Here is a 19,023-nt window from a genome sequence, read left to right as displayed (position 1 = left end):
GTTGATGCTTATTTTGCACAAAAGGTACCCAAATAATAGTAGCATATCAATGTGCAAATTTCAGAATTCAAAAACGAGTTTACAAAATACTACAAGAGAAAATATTAACCTTTTTGTAACCATTATAATACCTTATCTAGCTTCTTGCCTCAGAATAGTAAAATTAACTTTTGAACATTCAAGAAAAATTTTTAACTATAATTTAAAATATCCATGTTTTTCACTTGTATGTGAATTAAAAATATATGATACTAAAAGCTAATTCTTCCATTTTTTTTCAGGTGTGAAAGAGTCTGCTCCTCATTATTTAGTAAATCAAGATAATGAAAACAATTACAAAATAGAAAACATGCCAGAGTAAATATCTTGTGGATAATGAAAATCTATTTTCCAAATGAATTAATATTCACTATGCTTTTTCTTCAACTATGCAAATATATATGTAGATGATAAGTGAACCATATCAATGAGGATAAATTATTTTGTCTTAATTGTCCTCTGCATTTATATTATTTTGATCACAGTCAAAAATACTTCTTTAAAAAGTCTCTATCAGACTAAATAGTACTGCAAACAGGATTTTTGTGATTGATTGGAATTACTTACAGCCAAAATTCTGACTCTTTTTTTCTGGGAAATCCAGAAGATTCCATCTCAGAAAATAGCATAGAATTTTTCCCCATCATCACACTTGGGGGTACACAACCTGTGAATTCAACCCCTTTCCAATCTACTGTAGGGCAAATTGAGCAATGAATCAGGGCACATCAAGGACATTTCCCCCCAAAGAGAAAATTCACTATTGACACATAGAATGGCACTCCATTGTCTCTCAAATGAAGTCCTCATTCTGCTCTGAAATCCCCACATGTACTTGGAACAAGCTGTCACTTCACTATAATCTCCTCATTTTATCATCTTCTAGAGTTGCTGTAAAGAATAACATTTTAAAATTCTGCAATCATATTTTGGCATTGTCATGTAATCCAGGGGGAACTTCTATTCATTGACTCTATCTCTGTGAAGTACTAGTTTTCACCACCCCACCCCCTAGTACTTTTTTCTTTCACATTTTTTATTGTGAAATATAACATATATATAGAACAGTGATAACTTTCAAGGTATAATTTAACAAGTAAAGAGCACATTTCAAAGAATGTTATGGGTTACAGTTCCACAATTTCAGTTTTTTTTTTTAATTGTGAAATACAACATATATCCAGAAAGGTAATAACTTTCGAACTCCTAGTACTTTTAATATCACAAAGGGGAAAGGGAAAAGGACACACACTTTGATGAGGTACTACTATATCCCAGGCACTCGTGCAACTCTCCACAGAGTTTAAAGTCCCTTTTCACAGCTGAGGAAATTGAGGCTCAAAGATTATAAGTCATTTGCCCAATGTCACACACAATGTTGCTAGTCTTCCTTTTGTCATTGTTGTGTTTCCTTCTGAATATTAGGAAGAAAATGGAACACAGCAATACTAAGGAAATAAATCGGAGAGGATGTTCACCTTACCTTTCTCTATGCTTTTGCATGGAGAATACCAGCAATCAGCATCACAAAACTGAAACACTCCCAAATGAGGAAGTTCCTAGCATGGGACATGGAGAGGACCCTCACTGGCAGACTCCACAAAGTTCCATGGAAGTCAGACCCTGAACCTGGAGGCAGCGTGCATAACCTAGGTGTGTGATTAGAAGCCCAGGAAAGGGAGACCTTCATTCTCTAGCTCCCCTGCACCCTCCCACCCCACCACCCATGGACAGGGAAAGACTGAGATGTGTACCCAATACTCCAGTGAATACTTGGATACTCCAAGATGTCCAGAATTTAAATCACCTTCGTTCTCTCCCTACTTCTATTTCTAATCCCCTCTACCCCCTATACAAATAAATAACATCATTCCACCAATCCCATCCATCACCCAAGCCCAAAACCTGGAAGGCACCTTTCAGTGTCCCTTCTTTACTGCGCATCCAAGCTCTTGAGCATTTTCTTTTCTTAACACCTTTCCAGTTTTCACTGCCTCTTCATTGCCACCACCATTGATTTGGTTCATATTGAAAAACTTTCCTGACTAAATTACCATAGAAACCTCCTACCTAGAGTTCCTCTCCATTATCTCAGCTCCCCCTCTTTTCAATATGACCTTTGCCCTATCACCAAGTGATATTCAAAAACTCAAATATAATAAAAACAGTATTACATCATCTCCTCACATAAAACATCCTCAAAATCCCTTAATGTCAACACTGCTTTTAGTTAGCACGTGTTAGCTCTTGCTAGTTAAAAACAAAAATCTAAACCATTTACTGTGGCAGGTTCCAAATTGGGCCTGCGCTGTTTGTTGGAGACGTGCTGATCACCTCCAACTCACCCTCTTTGTACCAGGTCTACGCAATTATTTTTACCAGTTCCCTAAAGGCAATGGCTTGTAACTTTCACACATACTTGCATTCCCCCTGTGTGCAGTGTCTTCCCACTTTCTTCTCCTGTTCAACTCCTGTGCACCCTTTAAAACTCAGCCCAACGCTGCTGCCGGTGCCGCCGCCGCGCCTGTCGGGGAAGGAATTCCCTCCGCAGGGGCGAACAGACAGCATCCCCCCCCAGCCCCACCCCATCCTGAAAAAAAAAAAAAAAAAAAAAAAACTCAGCCCAAGCACCATCCTCACAAAGCCTTTCCTTGATCTCCTAGTTGCAGTGAAATGCTCCTTCTCTGTTCTTCCATGTTCTCTTCAGCCAATTCCCATGACAGCACTGATCACATTGCTTTACAACTTCCTCTGTACAAATCTGTCTCCTATGCTAGACTCTGTGCAACCTGAAGGGATGGTTTGTGCACTTACTTAATCTGTCTAATGAATGGAAAACTAAAAGTTCCTGGATTTGTTTTTCCACTTTACAGCTCATGGTGGCAAGTGTAAAGACCACTGAACCTCATGTATCCTCTTCCCTAAACCCTTTTGGAAGGGAGAGAGGGCTCTTCATTTTAGTATGGAGACAAAATAAATGGCTTCCAGTTCACAATTTCCTTTTCCATTTTCTGTTGTCCTTCCCCTCTACAGCTGCTCAAATCACTCATGCAGTCATATTCCCTCCTACAGTCCCTATGTACCCAAGTCCTACCTTCTTCTTTCTCTGCCCAAATTATTACTTTATATGTTCAGCTTTTAAAAGTCAAAATAAAGCACAAGCATTGAAACAATATTTTTTGACCTTCTTGATCTTCATTTGACCTTCTTACAGAAAAGCATATGTTAAGTACTCAAAAATGCCCTTGATTTTTTGAAAAGTCTGGAATTTTCCCTGCTACTGGCTGATCAGTTGTCATGTAGGTGTTAGAGTCATGGGAAAATAAGAGAAGATATGTTCTTTCATTCTGACTCCATGGTTAGCTGTAGAAAACATTACAGAAAACGTTTGCATGGAGGTATCTCACGTTTGTGCAAATCAATGTCTTATTCATGTTGTTGACTTTTTCACAATGTCCCTACAGTTCCCAAACACAAAGCTGATCCCACCTGCTACTTAAATATCAATGGCTTCTTTGGCTAAAGGATTCAATCCAAAGTCCTTCACCTCTTTTCCAAAGTTCTCTATGACCAGGTCCCTATCCTGCCCTCTTGCCTCACATCTCTCATTCTCGTTCACTTGTAGCCTCCAGCAAGAGAGACATTTCTCCAAGCACATGCTGCTTCCTTGACGTGGAATGATCTCCTTTCTTTCACTCCTGCTGGTCCCCATTCCCACCCCATATCTCTAGTCCAGGGTTTTTTGATCTTTGCACTAGTGGCATTTTGGACCAGATAATTATTTGATGTGGAGGAACTGCCTGTGCACAGTAGGATGTTTACAGCATCCCTGGCCTCTACCCATTAGATGCCAGTGGTGGCCTCTTCCACCCCAGTTTTGACAACCAAAATGTCTGCAGACATTGCCAAATGTCTCCTAAGGGGCAAAATCACCTTCTCCCAGCCTTCCACCCTGCCCCTCCATTAAGAACCAATGCTCTAGAGGTCACTCTGGTGGACATACTTATGCACTATATAGATAACACCCTTTAGGTTTTAATGTATTGTAATAGCTAGAATACCTGAAACTACCAAACTCCAACCCAGTAGTCTGGACTCTTAAAGATGACTGTATATCAATGTAGCTTACAAGAGGTGACAGTGTGATTGTTAAAACCTTGTGGATTGCACTCCCTTTATCTATGGATGGATGAGTAGAAAAATGGGGGCAAGAACTAAATGAAAAATAGGGTGGGATGGGGGGGATGATTTAGGTGTTCTTTTTTACTTTTATTTTTTATTCTTATTATGATTCTTTCTGATGTAAGGAAAATGTTAAAAAATAGATTGGGGTTATGAATGCATAACTATATGATGGTACTGTGAACAGCTGATTGTATATCATGGATGACTGCATGGCATGTGAATAAATTTCAATAAAACTGAATTTACTTTAAAAAAAAAAAAAGAGCCAATGCTCTAACCCCAAGAAAAAGATTTGTCCCTAAGAGAAGCATGGCATAACTCCCCCCACTGAAGATGCATTACAGTTCACTCCCTACTTTGTGCTATGCTCTACCTTGTAATATGACATTACTGCACCATTGTTAGGCTATGTCCTTCTTCTCTACTACACTGAAACTTCCTGAGCAGCCAGCTACAGGCTTCTCATTCATGTCTGAACTCAGGAACCTAGCATACTGCCTAACTTACAGTATGTACTCAATAAATGTATGCTGAATAAACACTAAATAAATACCAAGAACATATACAAAAAGATACGGATGCTAGGATTCCAAATTTCTTAAACCAGTAACAAACTACATATTACAAAACAACTTCTCCAGCCAGAAAACACTATGCTTCAACACTAAAAAGAGTAGCAAGATATTTTTAGACACTTAGGAGTCTGAGTTCACACTATAATAGAAAATCAAATGTGAGGGCCACCATATTCAAAGCACAACTGTTGCAATGTTTCTCTCAAGAACATGAGCTGGTCCTCTATGCTGTTCTTGGCAGTCCTGTAGTAGAACTGTTCAGTAATGGAAGATGTTAATGAATTACACTATAAAATAGAATTACAATTAATTGTTAATTTAGGTTTTAAAGTGACAAACTTTAAAGGCTAAAAATAGTCTTTGATCTTTAAAAGGCTACTTAATGAGGGCAGTATTCTTTAAGTACATCATCAGTTTAAGTGTTCAAATTGGGTCTACAGGCTGCTCGAGTTGAGCAAATATCCATTCCGATATGTTAAATGTTTATGACTTGGGACAGGGACAATTAATTGCTAATCAATGCGCCAAATCCTAGGTGAGGTCAGGTTTTGAAATAAAAGAACGACAATAGTAAATTGGATTTAGAGCTTTTTGATGTGACCTGTAAAAATCACAGGCAAGCACAGACTAAAAGAAAACCAAGAAGCCAAACTGACAGAAACACCAAGATAATTAAGATATTACTCATTTAGCTAATAGTGGTTTTCAAGGATGCCCTTTGTTTAGATTAATGAGCCATAATTTTCAGAATTATACTTAAATGTCTGCAGTTCAGTTACTTAAACATATAATTCAGGATATAAAATGGTAAAAGTCAGCACAGCTTAAAGGATGGTAATACGTGGCTGGTAGTAAGATTAGCAATATTCATAAAATCATTTTCAAATATGATTTTTATCCAGCATACAATAGTTTGTTTTCCAAAGTCAGAATTAAAATCAATTTATTACTTCAGTAAATATCTTTTTAACAATTTTGCAAACCTTCCACTGTCACTGCATGTAGAAGCAAGCTGTGCTTATTTTGTGAGCATTGTTTATTTCAATATTAATAGTTTCCCTAACCTTTAGTTCAGGTGAGAGGTTCCAGAGGCAGAGCTGACCCTCTTGACTTCCAGTGACAATCGTTTGTTGGTCATCGGTGATCATGATGGCAGTGATACTGTGAAGAGGGGCCATTTTCCCCCAAAGCGCCACTGCCTGTAGAGGGGACCTCATGTTGGACAAATCTGGACAAACAGAGAGGGGAAACAGAATAGTGGTTAACATTCTTAAATTTTAGGGAGCTGAACATATCACAGAGTGGATTTATGAGGACATACACAGTAATGACAAGGTTTTCTCCTGGAACTACGGAGAAGGGTGCTTCCTCCATTAATTATTGGCAAAAGTAGCCATCAGACTATGAAGTTACCATGCCCAGCACGAATCAAAGAGGAAGGACTGTTCTTCCAGCTCTTGATTATTGCTGCTGATGAAAAGAAGGACAGGAATAGTCAATCTACTCCACACCCAGCTCTCATCCCAACCTGTTCTGAAGACCAGCTGGGCCTTTTATGAAGAATAAAGCTATCTACATAATGTCATTTGAAGACAGCTTTGCAGACTTCCTCTCCCCAGAAATGTCACCTCACCTAGATGGATAATGCCTCAAATTTGCTATTAAAAAGAATTGTTTTTATCAACAGTGTTTCCTAGCCTTCAAAGATTCAGGTATGGCTGTCATAATTTCTGCAATATTCATGTTCCACTTGTACTATTTTAAATAACAATTTAATAATTTTTATCATATCCATCTTTGTATTTGACATTTTCCTAAACAATAATATTCATGAAATCACTAGCTTACTGTGTTAAAATAAATAATTATCAGAAAAGCTTGCCTGTGTACCACCCAAAATGGTCTGAAATATCACCCAGAAATATTTGCATTCCATTTTATGAACATTGAGTTAAATGCATACACACACACACACACACACACACACACACACACACACAGGTATGCACTGACTACACTAACAAATTTAATGTGGGCAGTGCCTTACCCACAAACTGGTTGCATTAAAATTTTACTTGTAGTTTGGAATTTAGTAGTTTGGTTCATTTCTTAAGCCACTCCACAAGTCTATCTAACCTATAATATACCTCTACTATTCTTCCTATAATAGCAAAGCACTATTTACCAAGGTTTCTATAGGAAATGCTTCCAGCATTCCATTACAGAATAGCAGAACCACACATATTAATCATATTACTAAGCTTACTAAAGAGTTCTGGTTTCATTAACATTGTAACCTGAATTTGGATCTCTTCTACCTTGAAATTAGAGAATTTTTTTAAATTATTGCTTCATGACCAAACTTGCAAAAGGTCTAGGAAATCCCAAAGAGTCAAAAGGTAACAGAGGAAACTAAAAATCAGTATAGTAAGCACTGTAGCTGAGCCAGTATATGGCTCTTTTGGCGAGCAGTTTGAGTGTTAACTTCCAACCAAGGACAGGAAACAAAGCCTTCCATAGGTAACCTTGCTCAATGAAAGGCAAACAGAAAATACCACCACTATCCCAGGGAGATCAGATAAGGAAGCTTATTTCCACCTAGGACACTTTGTGAGAAGAAAAAACAAATCTACCAAGAAAAATATGTCAAGCCTCAATGACAAATGGCTTTAGGGTAAAAACATTATTATATATAATGCTAGAATCTGCATGTGAAGAAATTCACATAAAAAAAAAATGTTCTCAAGTCATTGATACCTCTAGGAAGCCTGTCAAAAAATGTATTCATATTAGAGTAACTAAAATTAAAAAGAATGATCATAATAAATGCTAAGAAGGATATGGAGCAACTGGAACTCATAGTTGCTGGTGGAAGTGTACAATGGAAAACAGTTTGGTGGTTTCTTAAGTTAAATGTACACCTACTATGTGAAAGAGCCAATCAACTCCTAGGTCTTACCCAAGAGATATGAAAGCATGTATTTATACAAACACTTCTAGTTTCATTTGTAATAGCTCCAAACTGGAAATAATATAAACGTCCATGAACAGGTGATGGGATAAATAAGTTGTGGTGTAACCACATAAGTGGATACTATTCAGCAATAAAAAGGAATGAACTATTGATTCATGCAACAACATGGATTAGTCTCAAAATAATTATGTTGAGTGGAAAATATAACAAAAAACTCATAGACTGTGTGATTCCAATTGCAAAAAATTCTAGAAAATTTAAAATAGCTATAGTAACAAAAAGCAGATCAGTGGATATCTGGAGACAGGGAGGGATGAAATACAAAGGGAATGAGGAGATTTTTGAGGGTGGTGAATATGTTCTTTAAGTTAATTGTGGTGATACTTTTCATGTTTACACATATGTCAAAACATCAACTTGTATACTTTAAATATATACATATAGACATTCAAGTATATCAAATGTCAATTATACATCAATAAAGCTAAAAAATGAAAAGCGTTCTGAAAGACACATCCACAACCAAGACTGCATAAGATTTTCACAGAACCTAATAGTGGCAAATAAAATCACAATCAAAAATTACAAAACATTCAAAAAAATAATCAACAATGAGCAAACAGAAGGATTAGTACCCCCAGGAATTAACAATAAGAGACAATCTAAAATTTATTACAAAAATCAGAACCAATTATTAAATTATTATAAACTATTAAAGCAACAAAAGAACAAATTAAAAACCCTGAGGAAAAAATACACCCTATTTTAAAAAAAAGAAAACAGGCAGACTTGTAAAAGAAACAAATAATACTTCTAGAAATAAAACATATAATTATTGAAATAAAACAAATCTCAGAAATCAGAATAGACTCAAGTGAAGAGAGAATCAATGGGCTTGAAAATAATTCTCAGGAAATTAACTAAAATACAGCAATGAAGAGGTAGAGAAACAGAAAATGTCAATTGAAAAAATTAGAAAAAACAAGATTAAACAGAAAGATTAAGAGCTATGGATAATAGAATGAAAAGAACCAACATTCATTTAATATATGTTCCAAAAGAGGCAGAACTCTTGCCCTTCCTAAAGCCATCAGGTAGAGCAGAGCATGATAGGCATTCACACCAGGGGTAAGGGGCCATGGAGACCAGGAGTGGAGTACTGGAGCTCGAACAGAGCGAAGAGGACATCCATATAGGAGGGCATGTGGCATGAGAGCCCAGGGATGGTGGATAGGGGTCCAGTGTGAGTTTGAATCCAACTAGGGAGAAGAGAGATAACATGTACAAGACAGAATGGTACTGGATGATGGAGCCCAAGCAAGACAAGGCTCCCCACTGGGGTTGCTCAACAAAGGCTGCCAAGAGCTTCAGAAGGGTGAGAAGAGCAAAAGAAGTGGCCCTGGTAGGGGGTGTCAGAGGCTGTACAGAGTGAGAAGGGTATTCATGTGGAAAGGCACTTCCAGTGTGGAGTGCAGGAGCTTAAGCAGGGTGATGATGCTGCTCACTCCAGGCAAGGAGGCACTGGCACAGGGAGTCAGAGCCTGAACATGGTGAGGAGAGGGCACCCTCAGAAAAGGACAGTCTGACACAGAGTGTTGGGGCCCAAGGAAGATAAGGAAGTCCATCATACTGGAGGAAACTCAGCACAAGATATCAAAGCCCTAGAGGGTTAAGGAGGGCTACAGCCCAAAAGTGCAAAAACACATTGCAATACATTTGGATGAGGAGGGTATTCACATGTGCAGGCAGGGGACAGCTCTACAAGGGATGTAGAAGTCATAAAATGACAAGGAGAACATATGCATACAGGAAAGAGCAGTAGCATCTGTAGAAGGCTGGTCACATACAGGGTGATTGATGAAACAATTAAGATGTTAAGGTTAACGGGAACGAGGTTTTTTCATACAGTGAGAAAAGGGAGGTAGAAATATGGAAAGAGAGAAAATTGGAATAATCTCAATCCCTGTGGTGTTGGCGTGAAATCAAAGGTATTGTTGTGAAATAGATGTAGACGTAAACACACACACACACACACACACACACACACATTCCCTAGTTCTATCCACTAAGAGGGCCTGAGAGCAGCAACATCTCAATAACAATGGGCCTACCTAGCTCACCTGATCTCAACTTCTAAATACTATTCTCCACTAAAGGAACCATAGCTTCTTGGGAAAATGGTTGATTCCAGATCTGGAGCAGGGAAAGCACAAGATAAGCTTGGAACATGCTGTTGAAAGCAAAAATGTTCTCAGAGTCAAGAGGACATATCAAAAGGACCCAGAAGCCAACTTGAGGGGGCACCACCTAGTCAAACCAGGGACAATTTGAGAATCAACATAAATAATGCTAGTGACAAATTATAACCCACTGAATAAAACAGGAAACTGTGAGTACATACTTATACAAAATAAATAACTAAATTAAAGTTAGATGAGGAATGAGATATTTATATGGCTTCAAAGTATCTCCCAAAAAATATTTATTGATGACAATGGGAAAATAAAGTGACTTTACAGTAGAAAAGCCTGACAGACCATACCTCAATCAAGTGATGAAAGTGAACATACCCAGTGATGACACAAATCAAATATATGTGCTAACTGATAGGACAGAATGAGAAGAACTTAGCATCACCCTGTGATACTCCTACCAAAGATGTATGTCTTGAATTTAATCATGACAAATCCAAATTAAGGGACAGTCTACAAAATAACTGCCTGTAACCTTCAAAAGTGTCAAGGTCATGGAAGTCAAAGAAAGACTAACAAACTACTCCCAACTAAAGGAGACTCAAGGGATATAACAACTAAATTCAACATGTGATTCTAGAGATTCTAGACTGGATCCTTTTGCTATACTGGATATTACTAGGACAACTGACAAAACTTGAATGGGGGCCGTGCCAGTTTGGATATATTATGCTTCCCAGAAAAAACCATGAACTTTTAATCCAATTTCTTGGGATATTGGGAATGGGCTGCTTCCATGGAGATGTGACTCGCCCAACTGTGAGTGACACCTTTGGCTAGGGTGTGACCTCTGATTGAATGTTTCCATGGAGGTGTGGCCCTGCCTACTCAGCATGGGCCTTGATTATTAGTTCACTGGAGCCCTATAAAAGCTCAGACAGAAGGATCTTAGTGCTGCAAATGAAGAACACTTTGAAGACAGCCATTGGAAGCTGACACAGACATTTTGAAAAACCCACAGGAACTGAGAGAGGAGCTAGAACACAACCTGGGATCAGCAGATGCCAGCCATGTGCCTTCCCATCTTACAGAGGTTTTCCTGGATACCACTGAACATCCTTCAGTGAAGATACCCTATTGTTGATGCGTTACCTTGGAAACTTAATAGCCTCAAGACTGTAACTTTGTAATTAAATAAACCTCCTTTATAAAAGCCAATCCATTTCTGGTGTTTTGAAAATGGCAGCATTAGCAAACTGGAACAGGGGCCGAAGGATTGAATGGTAGTAATATATTCTAATTTTGATGGATTTTATTGTGGTTGTGTAAGAGATTGTCCTTATTCATAGGAAATATACACTAATACATTCTCAGAATTTGGGACAACAGTTTGGTGACACACTCTCAAATAGTTTTCAGGAAAATAGTTCTTGTTACTATACTTATTACTTAACTGTAAGTTTGAGATTGTTTCAAAAAATTATTTAAAAAATTAATTGCAGATAATTTTCCAGAATGGTTCAAAGACATGAAAATTTAGATTCAAGAAACATGTAAATTTTAAGAAGGATTAAAATGGAAATGGACACCAGGGCATATCTTAGAGAAACTGCAGAATACTAAAGGCAAATTATGAAAGAAATGACAGATTTTCCCAAAAAGAAACAGCATGTATTCTCACCGCAGATTTCTCCACAGAAAAATGATGGCCAGAATTTACTAGCTACCTGGAAAATGCTGAAGAGGAATGAATATCAACCTAGAGTTTTATACTTAATTATCACTCAAAATGAGGGCAATTTAAAGACATTTTTCCAACAAAGTAGGCCTGAGAGAATTTGGCATTTACAGACCTTGCTAAAAGAATTACTAAAGGATGTACTTTAGGAAAGATATATTAAACAAAAAAGGAGTAGAATGGAATCTAAGATGCAGTGGAGAATAAAGAAACCAGTAAACACACAGCAAATCTAAATAAGCACCATCTGTAAAATAATATAAATAATAATGATGATTAATTAGGGAGTAAAGAATGTACACTAAGTTTCTATATAATAATATAAAAGATGGAAAAATGGAACTCTGTGTTAAATCACTCTAATATTCTTTTATGTGTGGGAAGAGGTCAGAGTTATTAGTTAACTTTAAATTTTATTAAAGCAAGAATTCATGAAAAGACACTGAAATTAAAAGTATGTAACTTCCAAATGAGTGGTAAAAGGAAAAAAAGAAAACTTACCAATCCAACAGAAGGAAAAAAATTAATCAAAGCCAAACACGGGGAATAGAAAACAAAAAATTAGACAGTAAATATATCTCCAAACATATCAATATTTACAATAAACAAGAAACAAATTTATTAGCTTAAAGACAAGGATTCTCAATTAGAATATATCCTAGTGAAGAACAGTTGAAAATAAAGGGATGAGTAAGGATACACCAGGCAAACAATAATGAAAGAAAACTGATGTTATATTGGACAAAAAGAGTCTTTTAAGACCGAGAATCTTCTTTTTCAGGTAGAATTTACATTCCAGTTGCCCCTCTTTGTGTTCCACCAAAATGGATGGAAATATTAGCTTTCCAATTCTAGTTGGCCATTAGGTTATACCCAGCATGCCACAGTCTCCATTAACATAATTCAAAATACATTTTTATTATGAAGAAAAAAGCAAGAAAACACAATGGGAAGAGTCAGATAAATCTTGGTCTTTTCCCCTCCTTACTAGAAAGCAAATATTCTTTCAGGCTCAGTGTTCTGATCTATGAAATGGGAATAATAATTATCTTGCGGCATTTTGAGGATAGGTGATCCTGTTCATAATTGGCACTCAGCAAATTTTACTGAATGAATGAATGAATGAGGTAATGAATCAATATAAGTTTACACTATGGGTAGACAATGTCACTGTCGCTTTCTACAAACCTACCTTTATCAGTGTGAGATTTCCTTCTTCTACATTTACAACTTTGTCACTACGATCTCTTTTCTGAAAAAAAAATATGGACATATACTAGAACATTTGGTCATGAAAATATACAATTTGTTATTATTACTTTTTTTTTATATGTATTATTTCCTCTAAACTCTATGATAATACTTTAATCGAAGACTCCAGGCCAAATTAAAGTTGCCAGATTTATCATATAAAAATACAAGATACCCAGTTAAATTAGAAGTACAGATAGACAACAATTATCTTTTTTAGTATAAGTATGTCCCATGCAATATTTAGGACATGATTATACTAAAAAAGTAATTGCTGCTTATTGCATGAGGCATATTTATTAAAAAAAAATTCATTGTTTACTTGAAATTCAAATGTAACTGAGCATCCTAAAAGTGTCCTAGGGCCTCTGGCAAACCTATGCTAAAGCCAAAAGGGGACCTTGGAGATATTATCTCCCCCCACTTTTACAGATAAGGAAATGAAGGATCAGGAATGTGGATTACTTGACAAAGGTAACCCTGGAAGATGGTACCACAGCCAGAACTAGAATTGGGTCTCCTGACAATTCATCCAGAATTGCATCCCACCCCAAGCCCCTGTCCCACACATCATGCATGAAAAAGATGGGCCAGGTCTCCCCATCAGAAAGTCTTAGTAAAGTACAAAGCAAAATTTGATAATTATTGATTGTTCTTAAAAAAATATATCAAAAAGTCAAACAATAAAAACCTCTTATTCACCCAGGCTCCAATGTGGTATGTGTTGCTGGACTGACTGTGTATAATCTGCTTTTTTGGAATTTTGGGTATCTGTGTGACACCTGAAACTCAGAGCTAGAGATCAGCAGCTATGAATATCAGTATTACCCCATAAAGCAACTGTTAAAAAAAAGCTGAAAACGAATTCAGACTTCAATTACAGGCAAGAATGAAGCAGATCTGGTTAGGACTAAGGCAAATCAGACTAAAGGGTAAAGGATGATATTTACTGTGTTTTAAAACTTCAAATTCTGTGTGAGACCAAAGGAAGAGATGTTTATTTGGTGCAAAATCTATATTAGCACACTAAATAATTTAACTTGTATGGTCAGTTTATTCAAACACCATAATCACATGGAACTTTGAATAGGGAGGGAGATCTGGTTGGTTTGTACAGATTAGTGTGAAACCCCAATACATCCCAAAGTAATCTGGGCAGAGAATAAAAATATTTGCAAAGCTCCCCTGAGGGACTGGGGAAAAATGTGGAAATATTAAACTTCCCCACCTGGGAAATTAATGATATTCTCACAAGCATTGGGAACTACCAATTTAGAAGGCCAAGCCCTCAATCTTGGGCTTACCCTTATGAAGCTTGGTACTGCAAAGGAGAGGCTAATCCTACTCACAATTGTGCCTAAGCGTCTCCCCCAAAGAACCTCTTTTGTTGCTCAGATGTGGCCTCTCTCTCTAAATTCACTTGGCAGGTAAACTTGATGCCCTCCCCACCCCCACGTGGGACATAATCCCCCACGGGTGTAAGGGTGTAAATCTCCCTGGCATGAATCCTGGGGATGAGCCTGGACCCAACATCATGGGATTGAGAAAGTCTTCTTGACCAAAAGAGGGAAGAGAAATGAAACAAAAGAAAGTTTCAGTGGATGAAAGATTTCAAATGGAGTCGAGAGGTCATTCTGGAGGTTATTCTTATGCATTATTTAGATACCCCTTTTTAGTTTTTAGTGTATTGGAATAGCTAGAAGGAAATACCTGAAACTGCTGAACTGCAACCCAGTAGCCTTGATTTTTTAAGACAACTGTATAACTATGTAGCTTACACGGTGTGACTGTGTGATTGTGAAAACCTTGTGGCCCACAGTCCCTTTGTCCAGTATATGGGCAGATGAGCAGAAAAAATGGGGACAAAAATTAAATAAATAATAGGGGGGTGAGGGGGTGAGATGTTTTGAATGTTCTTCTTTCCTTGTAATTTTATTTATTTTTTTAATTTTTTTGGAGTAATGAAAATGTTCAAAAATTGATTTTGGTGATGAATGCACAACTATTAAAACAACAACAACAAGAACAAAAAACTGGGCTGACACTCCCTGATACTTTCTCTAGAAATACAATACCTGGCAACACCAAGAAAGGACAACACACCATTACAGCTCCCATCCTCCTTCTGACCTTCACCTTCTTCCCTATAAGAATTTATTTTTAACTCTCTCACTGGTCTGAGGCTAGCAGAATAATGAGTCTGATGCAAGTGTGGTTTTGGGGCTGGTGTCTACTAGACATTGGAATTGTTTACTTTGTCAAAAATAGCTTTCTTCAGAGACACATCCAGAACCAAGTCTCTGCCTCAGCAGCCTCACAAACGGAAACAAATCTCAAACTCCTTGACTGAAGACAGCCAAGCAAAAATTACAAAGCTTATTAGAGTCCTCAACTAGAAAGCATGAATATTGACAGAAACCTCCTGAACAAAATAAACATTTGTGAGGAAAGTAATCAGATCCACTTCATTCATATCTCTAACTGAATTTTGAACTCTTGTTCAGCTTTTTTCATAGTTGCAGTATGAGGTAATACTGCCATTCATAGCTGTCAAACTCTGGCTCTGAGTCTTAGGTATCACACATACTCGAAGTTCCAGGGACTGACGAGGTAATATAAGCCTTGGGATACAACAGACATGAGTGTGAATCTCAGATTTGCCACTTAGAGTTGTGTAACCTCTCTGTATCCCATCTCCTAAGTGGAGACGAATCCCACTGTTTTAGTTCCTGGGCTGTTCAAGAAAATAGCATCAGAGGGTTGGGTTGAAAAATGTAAATTTATTTGCTCACAGTTTTGAGGCTAAACAAAAGTTCAAATCAAGGTGTCATCAAGGCGATGCTTTCCTCCCAAAGACTGACATTCTGGGGCTGGCTGCCGATGATCTTTGCTTTTCTGTCACATGGCTATGAACACTGCGGCATCTCCAGGCCTCTCTCTTCTCTTCCAGGTTCCATTGATTTTCAGCTTCTTGCTTCCTGTTGATTTCTCTCTGTCTGAATTTCATTAGGCTTATAAAGGACTCCAGTAATAGGACTAAGACCTATCTTAATTGGGCTGGGCCACACTTTAACTGAAGTAGCCTCATCAAAAGGTCCTACTTATAATGGGTTCACACCCACAGGAATGGATTAAGTTTAAGAACACATTTTTTTTTTTTTTTTTCCTGGGGTACATACAGCTTCAAACTACCACACCAACCTACTTTCTTCAAAAGTCATACCTAGGCACCATGAAATACAAAAATGAATTACCACATGATTCTTTCCTTTAAAAAATACTAGTTTGTCATCTTGACCCAAGAGAGAGTTTTGTTTCTAAACTTTGAGTTTAGGAGACTATGAGATTGGACTATTAAATTTCAAATTGTATACTTTGAGTGCAGTTTATTATGTACAAATTATACCTTAATAAAGTTGAAAAAACAAATAGAGAAGTTGGGTATCAGAGTGAAGTGGCTTGGTCAGCATCACACAGCTAGCCAAGTGGCAACAAAAAGTTTAGAAGAGAATAAGGCCCCCAAAACCACTGAACTGGGACATAACAGTCTCTTCAACAAATGAGGCTGGGAGAGCTGGCTATCCATATCCAAAAGAATGAAAGAGGACCCCTACCTCACACTTATATAAAAATTAACTCAAAATGGATTAAAGACCTCAGTATAAGAGACAGTACCATAAAACTCCTAGAAGATAATATGGGGAATCATCTTCAAGATCTTGTATTAGGAGGTTACTTCCTAGACCTTACATCCAAAGCACAAGCAACAAAAGAAAAAATAGATAAATGGGAACCCCTCAGAATTGGAAGCTTCTGTACCTCAACGGTATTTGTCAAAAAAGTGAAGAGAGAGCCAACTCGATGGGAAAAAAATATTTGGAAACCATGTATCTGACAAAAGACTGATATCCTGCATATATAAGGAAATCCTTCAACGCAACAATAGTACAGACAGCCCAATTATAAAATGGGCAAAAGATACGGAAAGACATTTCACTGAAGAGAAAATACAAATAGCTAAAAAACACATGAAAAATTGTTCATCTTCACTAGCTATTAGGGAGATACAAATTAAGACCACAATGAGATATCATCTCACACCAATTATAATGCCTGCCATTAAACAGGAAACTACAAATGCTGGAGAGGATGTGGAGAAATTGGAACTCTTATTCATTGCTGGTGGGACTGTATAATGGTACAGACACTCTGGAAGTCAGTCTGGTGGTTCCTTAGAAAACTAGGTATTGAGTTACCCTTTGATCCAGCAGTTTCACTTCTTCAGTGTATACCCAGAAGATCTGAAAGCAGTGACATGAACAGATATTTCCACATGGATGTTCATAGTGGTATTATTCACAATTGCCAATAAATGGAAACAATTCAAATGCCCTTCAACAGATGACTGGATAAACAAAATGTGGTATATACACATAATGGAATACTACACGGCAGTAAGAAGGAACGAGGTCATGAAACATGACAACATGGTGAACCTTGAAGACATAATGCTCAGTGAAATAAGCCAGACACAAAAAGAGATTTTGTATGTCACCACTAATGTGAACTCTGTGAAAAATGTAAAATAAATGTTTTATATTGTAGAATGTAGGGGACCTAGAGAAAGACAGCAAATAGTGAAGGGGGTATGATAATCTTAAGAACAGATAAGCTACTGAGGGTAATCTCAATGTTATGGGAATGCTCAGGAATGATTATGGTTTGTAAACTTTCTTGGGTATGGTAGGATCATGTTGGAAGCAATGTAGTTATTTTAGGTTATTTGCTTTTCTTATTACTTTGTTTTGTTAGGGTTTGTTAATTTTCTTGGGGTATGGTAGGGACATGTTGAAAGCAATACAGTTATTTTAGGTTGCTTTTCTTAATCCTATGCTTTGTTTTGTTTGAAATTTTGTGTTTTTTTTTGTTGTTTAAGTTTTTGATAAATAAGGTTAAAAAATTTTTAAAAAAAAGTTTAGAAGAGGGTAAAGCAGGGTTTCAGGAGGAACAAGGAACAGAAGTTAACTAAAGAAAGCTAGAGAGAAAGCAACTGGATAGCAGAGTAGGCCAGTGCGAGAGCTACTTTAGCCTTAGGGGAATAAGAAGCAAGAAGCTTCAAGAGTCCGTGCAGAATTGAGAGTTCATGCACAGCTGGTGTGGCCTCAGCAGAAGCACAGTCCCCCAAAGCTGTCAGTTTGCACATGCTCCCAATGAAAATGTTCTTTATTTTATCAACAGATTGTAATCAGATCACTCCTTAGAAAAGGTAAACATTTGTTTCTACGTACGCAAAGTCTGCCCTAGGATTATTTGAATAACATGTAAAATTCCACCTGTACTACCCACTGTAGCATGACTATTTCAGAATTAACCCCTAACCAACATCAAAGCCAAGCTCCTCCAGAATGTTATTATAAAGTCATTAGCTGCCATTTAAGAAATTCTAGAATGTAATGTATTTTAGGTGACAGGTAATGTCAATGATAAAATAACCTAGAGATCATGGAAGGAGTTAGGCAGATATGCAAATTCATATATGAACTCCAAACTTCCACAACTTAGAATGTGTATAAAACAAAACAACCAAGAAGTCAGTTAGCCAGGAAATCCCTCCCATAAACTTGATCATGATGAAGCGTCCATCACAACTCGCAGCTCTCCTAGTTCTTCTAGTCAAGGATTTTCACAAAGCATTATCTTCAGTCTCCTTGCCCGTTAGTGGGGCAGAGCCAACACAGCCAAATTAATGCCAAGTACATTTCATTTACAGTTCTACAGTCCTCAAAGAGATGAGCTTCAGGTGGTAAAAAAAAGAAGCTCAATGCTTGTTCTCCCAGATGGCTCCTTCTCTTTTACTTGACTTAAATTCAGTCAGTGAACAACTTCATGGAACTATATAACTCTCTGCTCTAAAACCTCAAAGTTTTAGGCTTTTGAAGACAATTTTTTTTTAACTTAAACTACATTTAACTTTCTGAATATAGTCAATGTCTTTGATTTTTTTTGACCTTGAGATGTCTAATGTAAACAAAAATGATTCCAAATTCTAGCCCATTCTTAATTAAATTC

General features: G+C 37.2%; 1 protein-coding gene across 5 annotated transcripts in view; it reads right to left on the bottom strand.

Annotated features, from left to right (window-relative positions):
* WDR72 (WD repeat domain 72) overlaps positions 1-19,023 on the bottom strand; it is a 237,577-nt gene that overhangs the window by 207,466 nt on the left and 11,088 nt on the right. For 3 of the 5 annotated variants that reach the window (XM_037833922.1, XM_037833923.1, XM_037833924.1), the window contains exons 2-3: positions 12,896-12,955; positions 5,864-6,027 (exon numbers count right to left, since the gene is read on the bottom strand). In XM_037833922.1, coding sequence (XP_037689850.1) covers positions 5,864-6,016 — 153 coding nt within the window. In that variant the 5' untranslated portion in view covers positions 6,017-6,027; positions 12,896-12,955. Of the gene's footprint in view, positions 1-5,863; positions 6,028-12,895; positions 12,956-19,023 lie in introns of those variants that run through there. The other 2 variants (XM_037833926.1, XM_037833925.1) reach the window with 2 other exon arrangements.

The sequence above is a fragment of the Choloepus didactylus genome, chromosome 4, assembly GCF_015220235.1.
Source record: "Choloepus didactylus isolate mChoDid1 chromosome 4, mChoDid1.pri, whole genome shotgun sequence".
NCBI lineage: Eukaryota > Metazoa > Chordata > Mammalia > Pilosa > Megalonychidae > Choloepus > Choloepus didactylus.
This window is presented reverse-complemented; position numbering and strand designations above follow the sequence as displayed.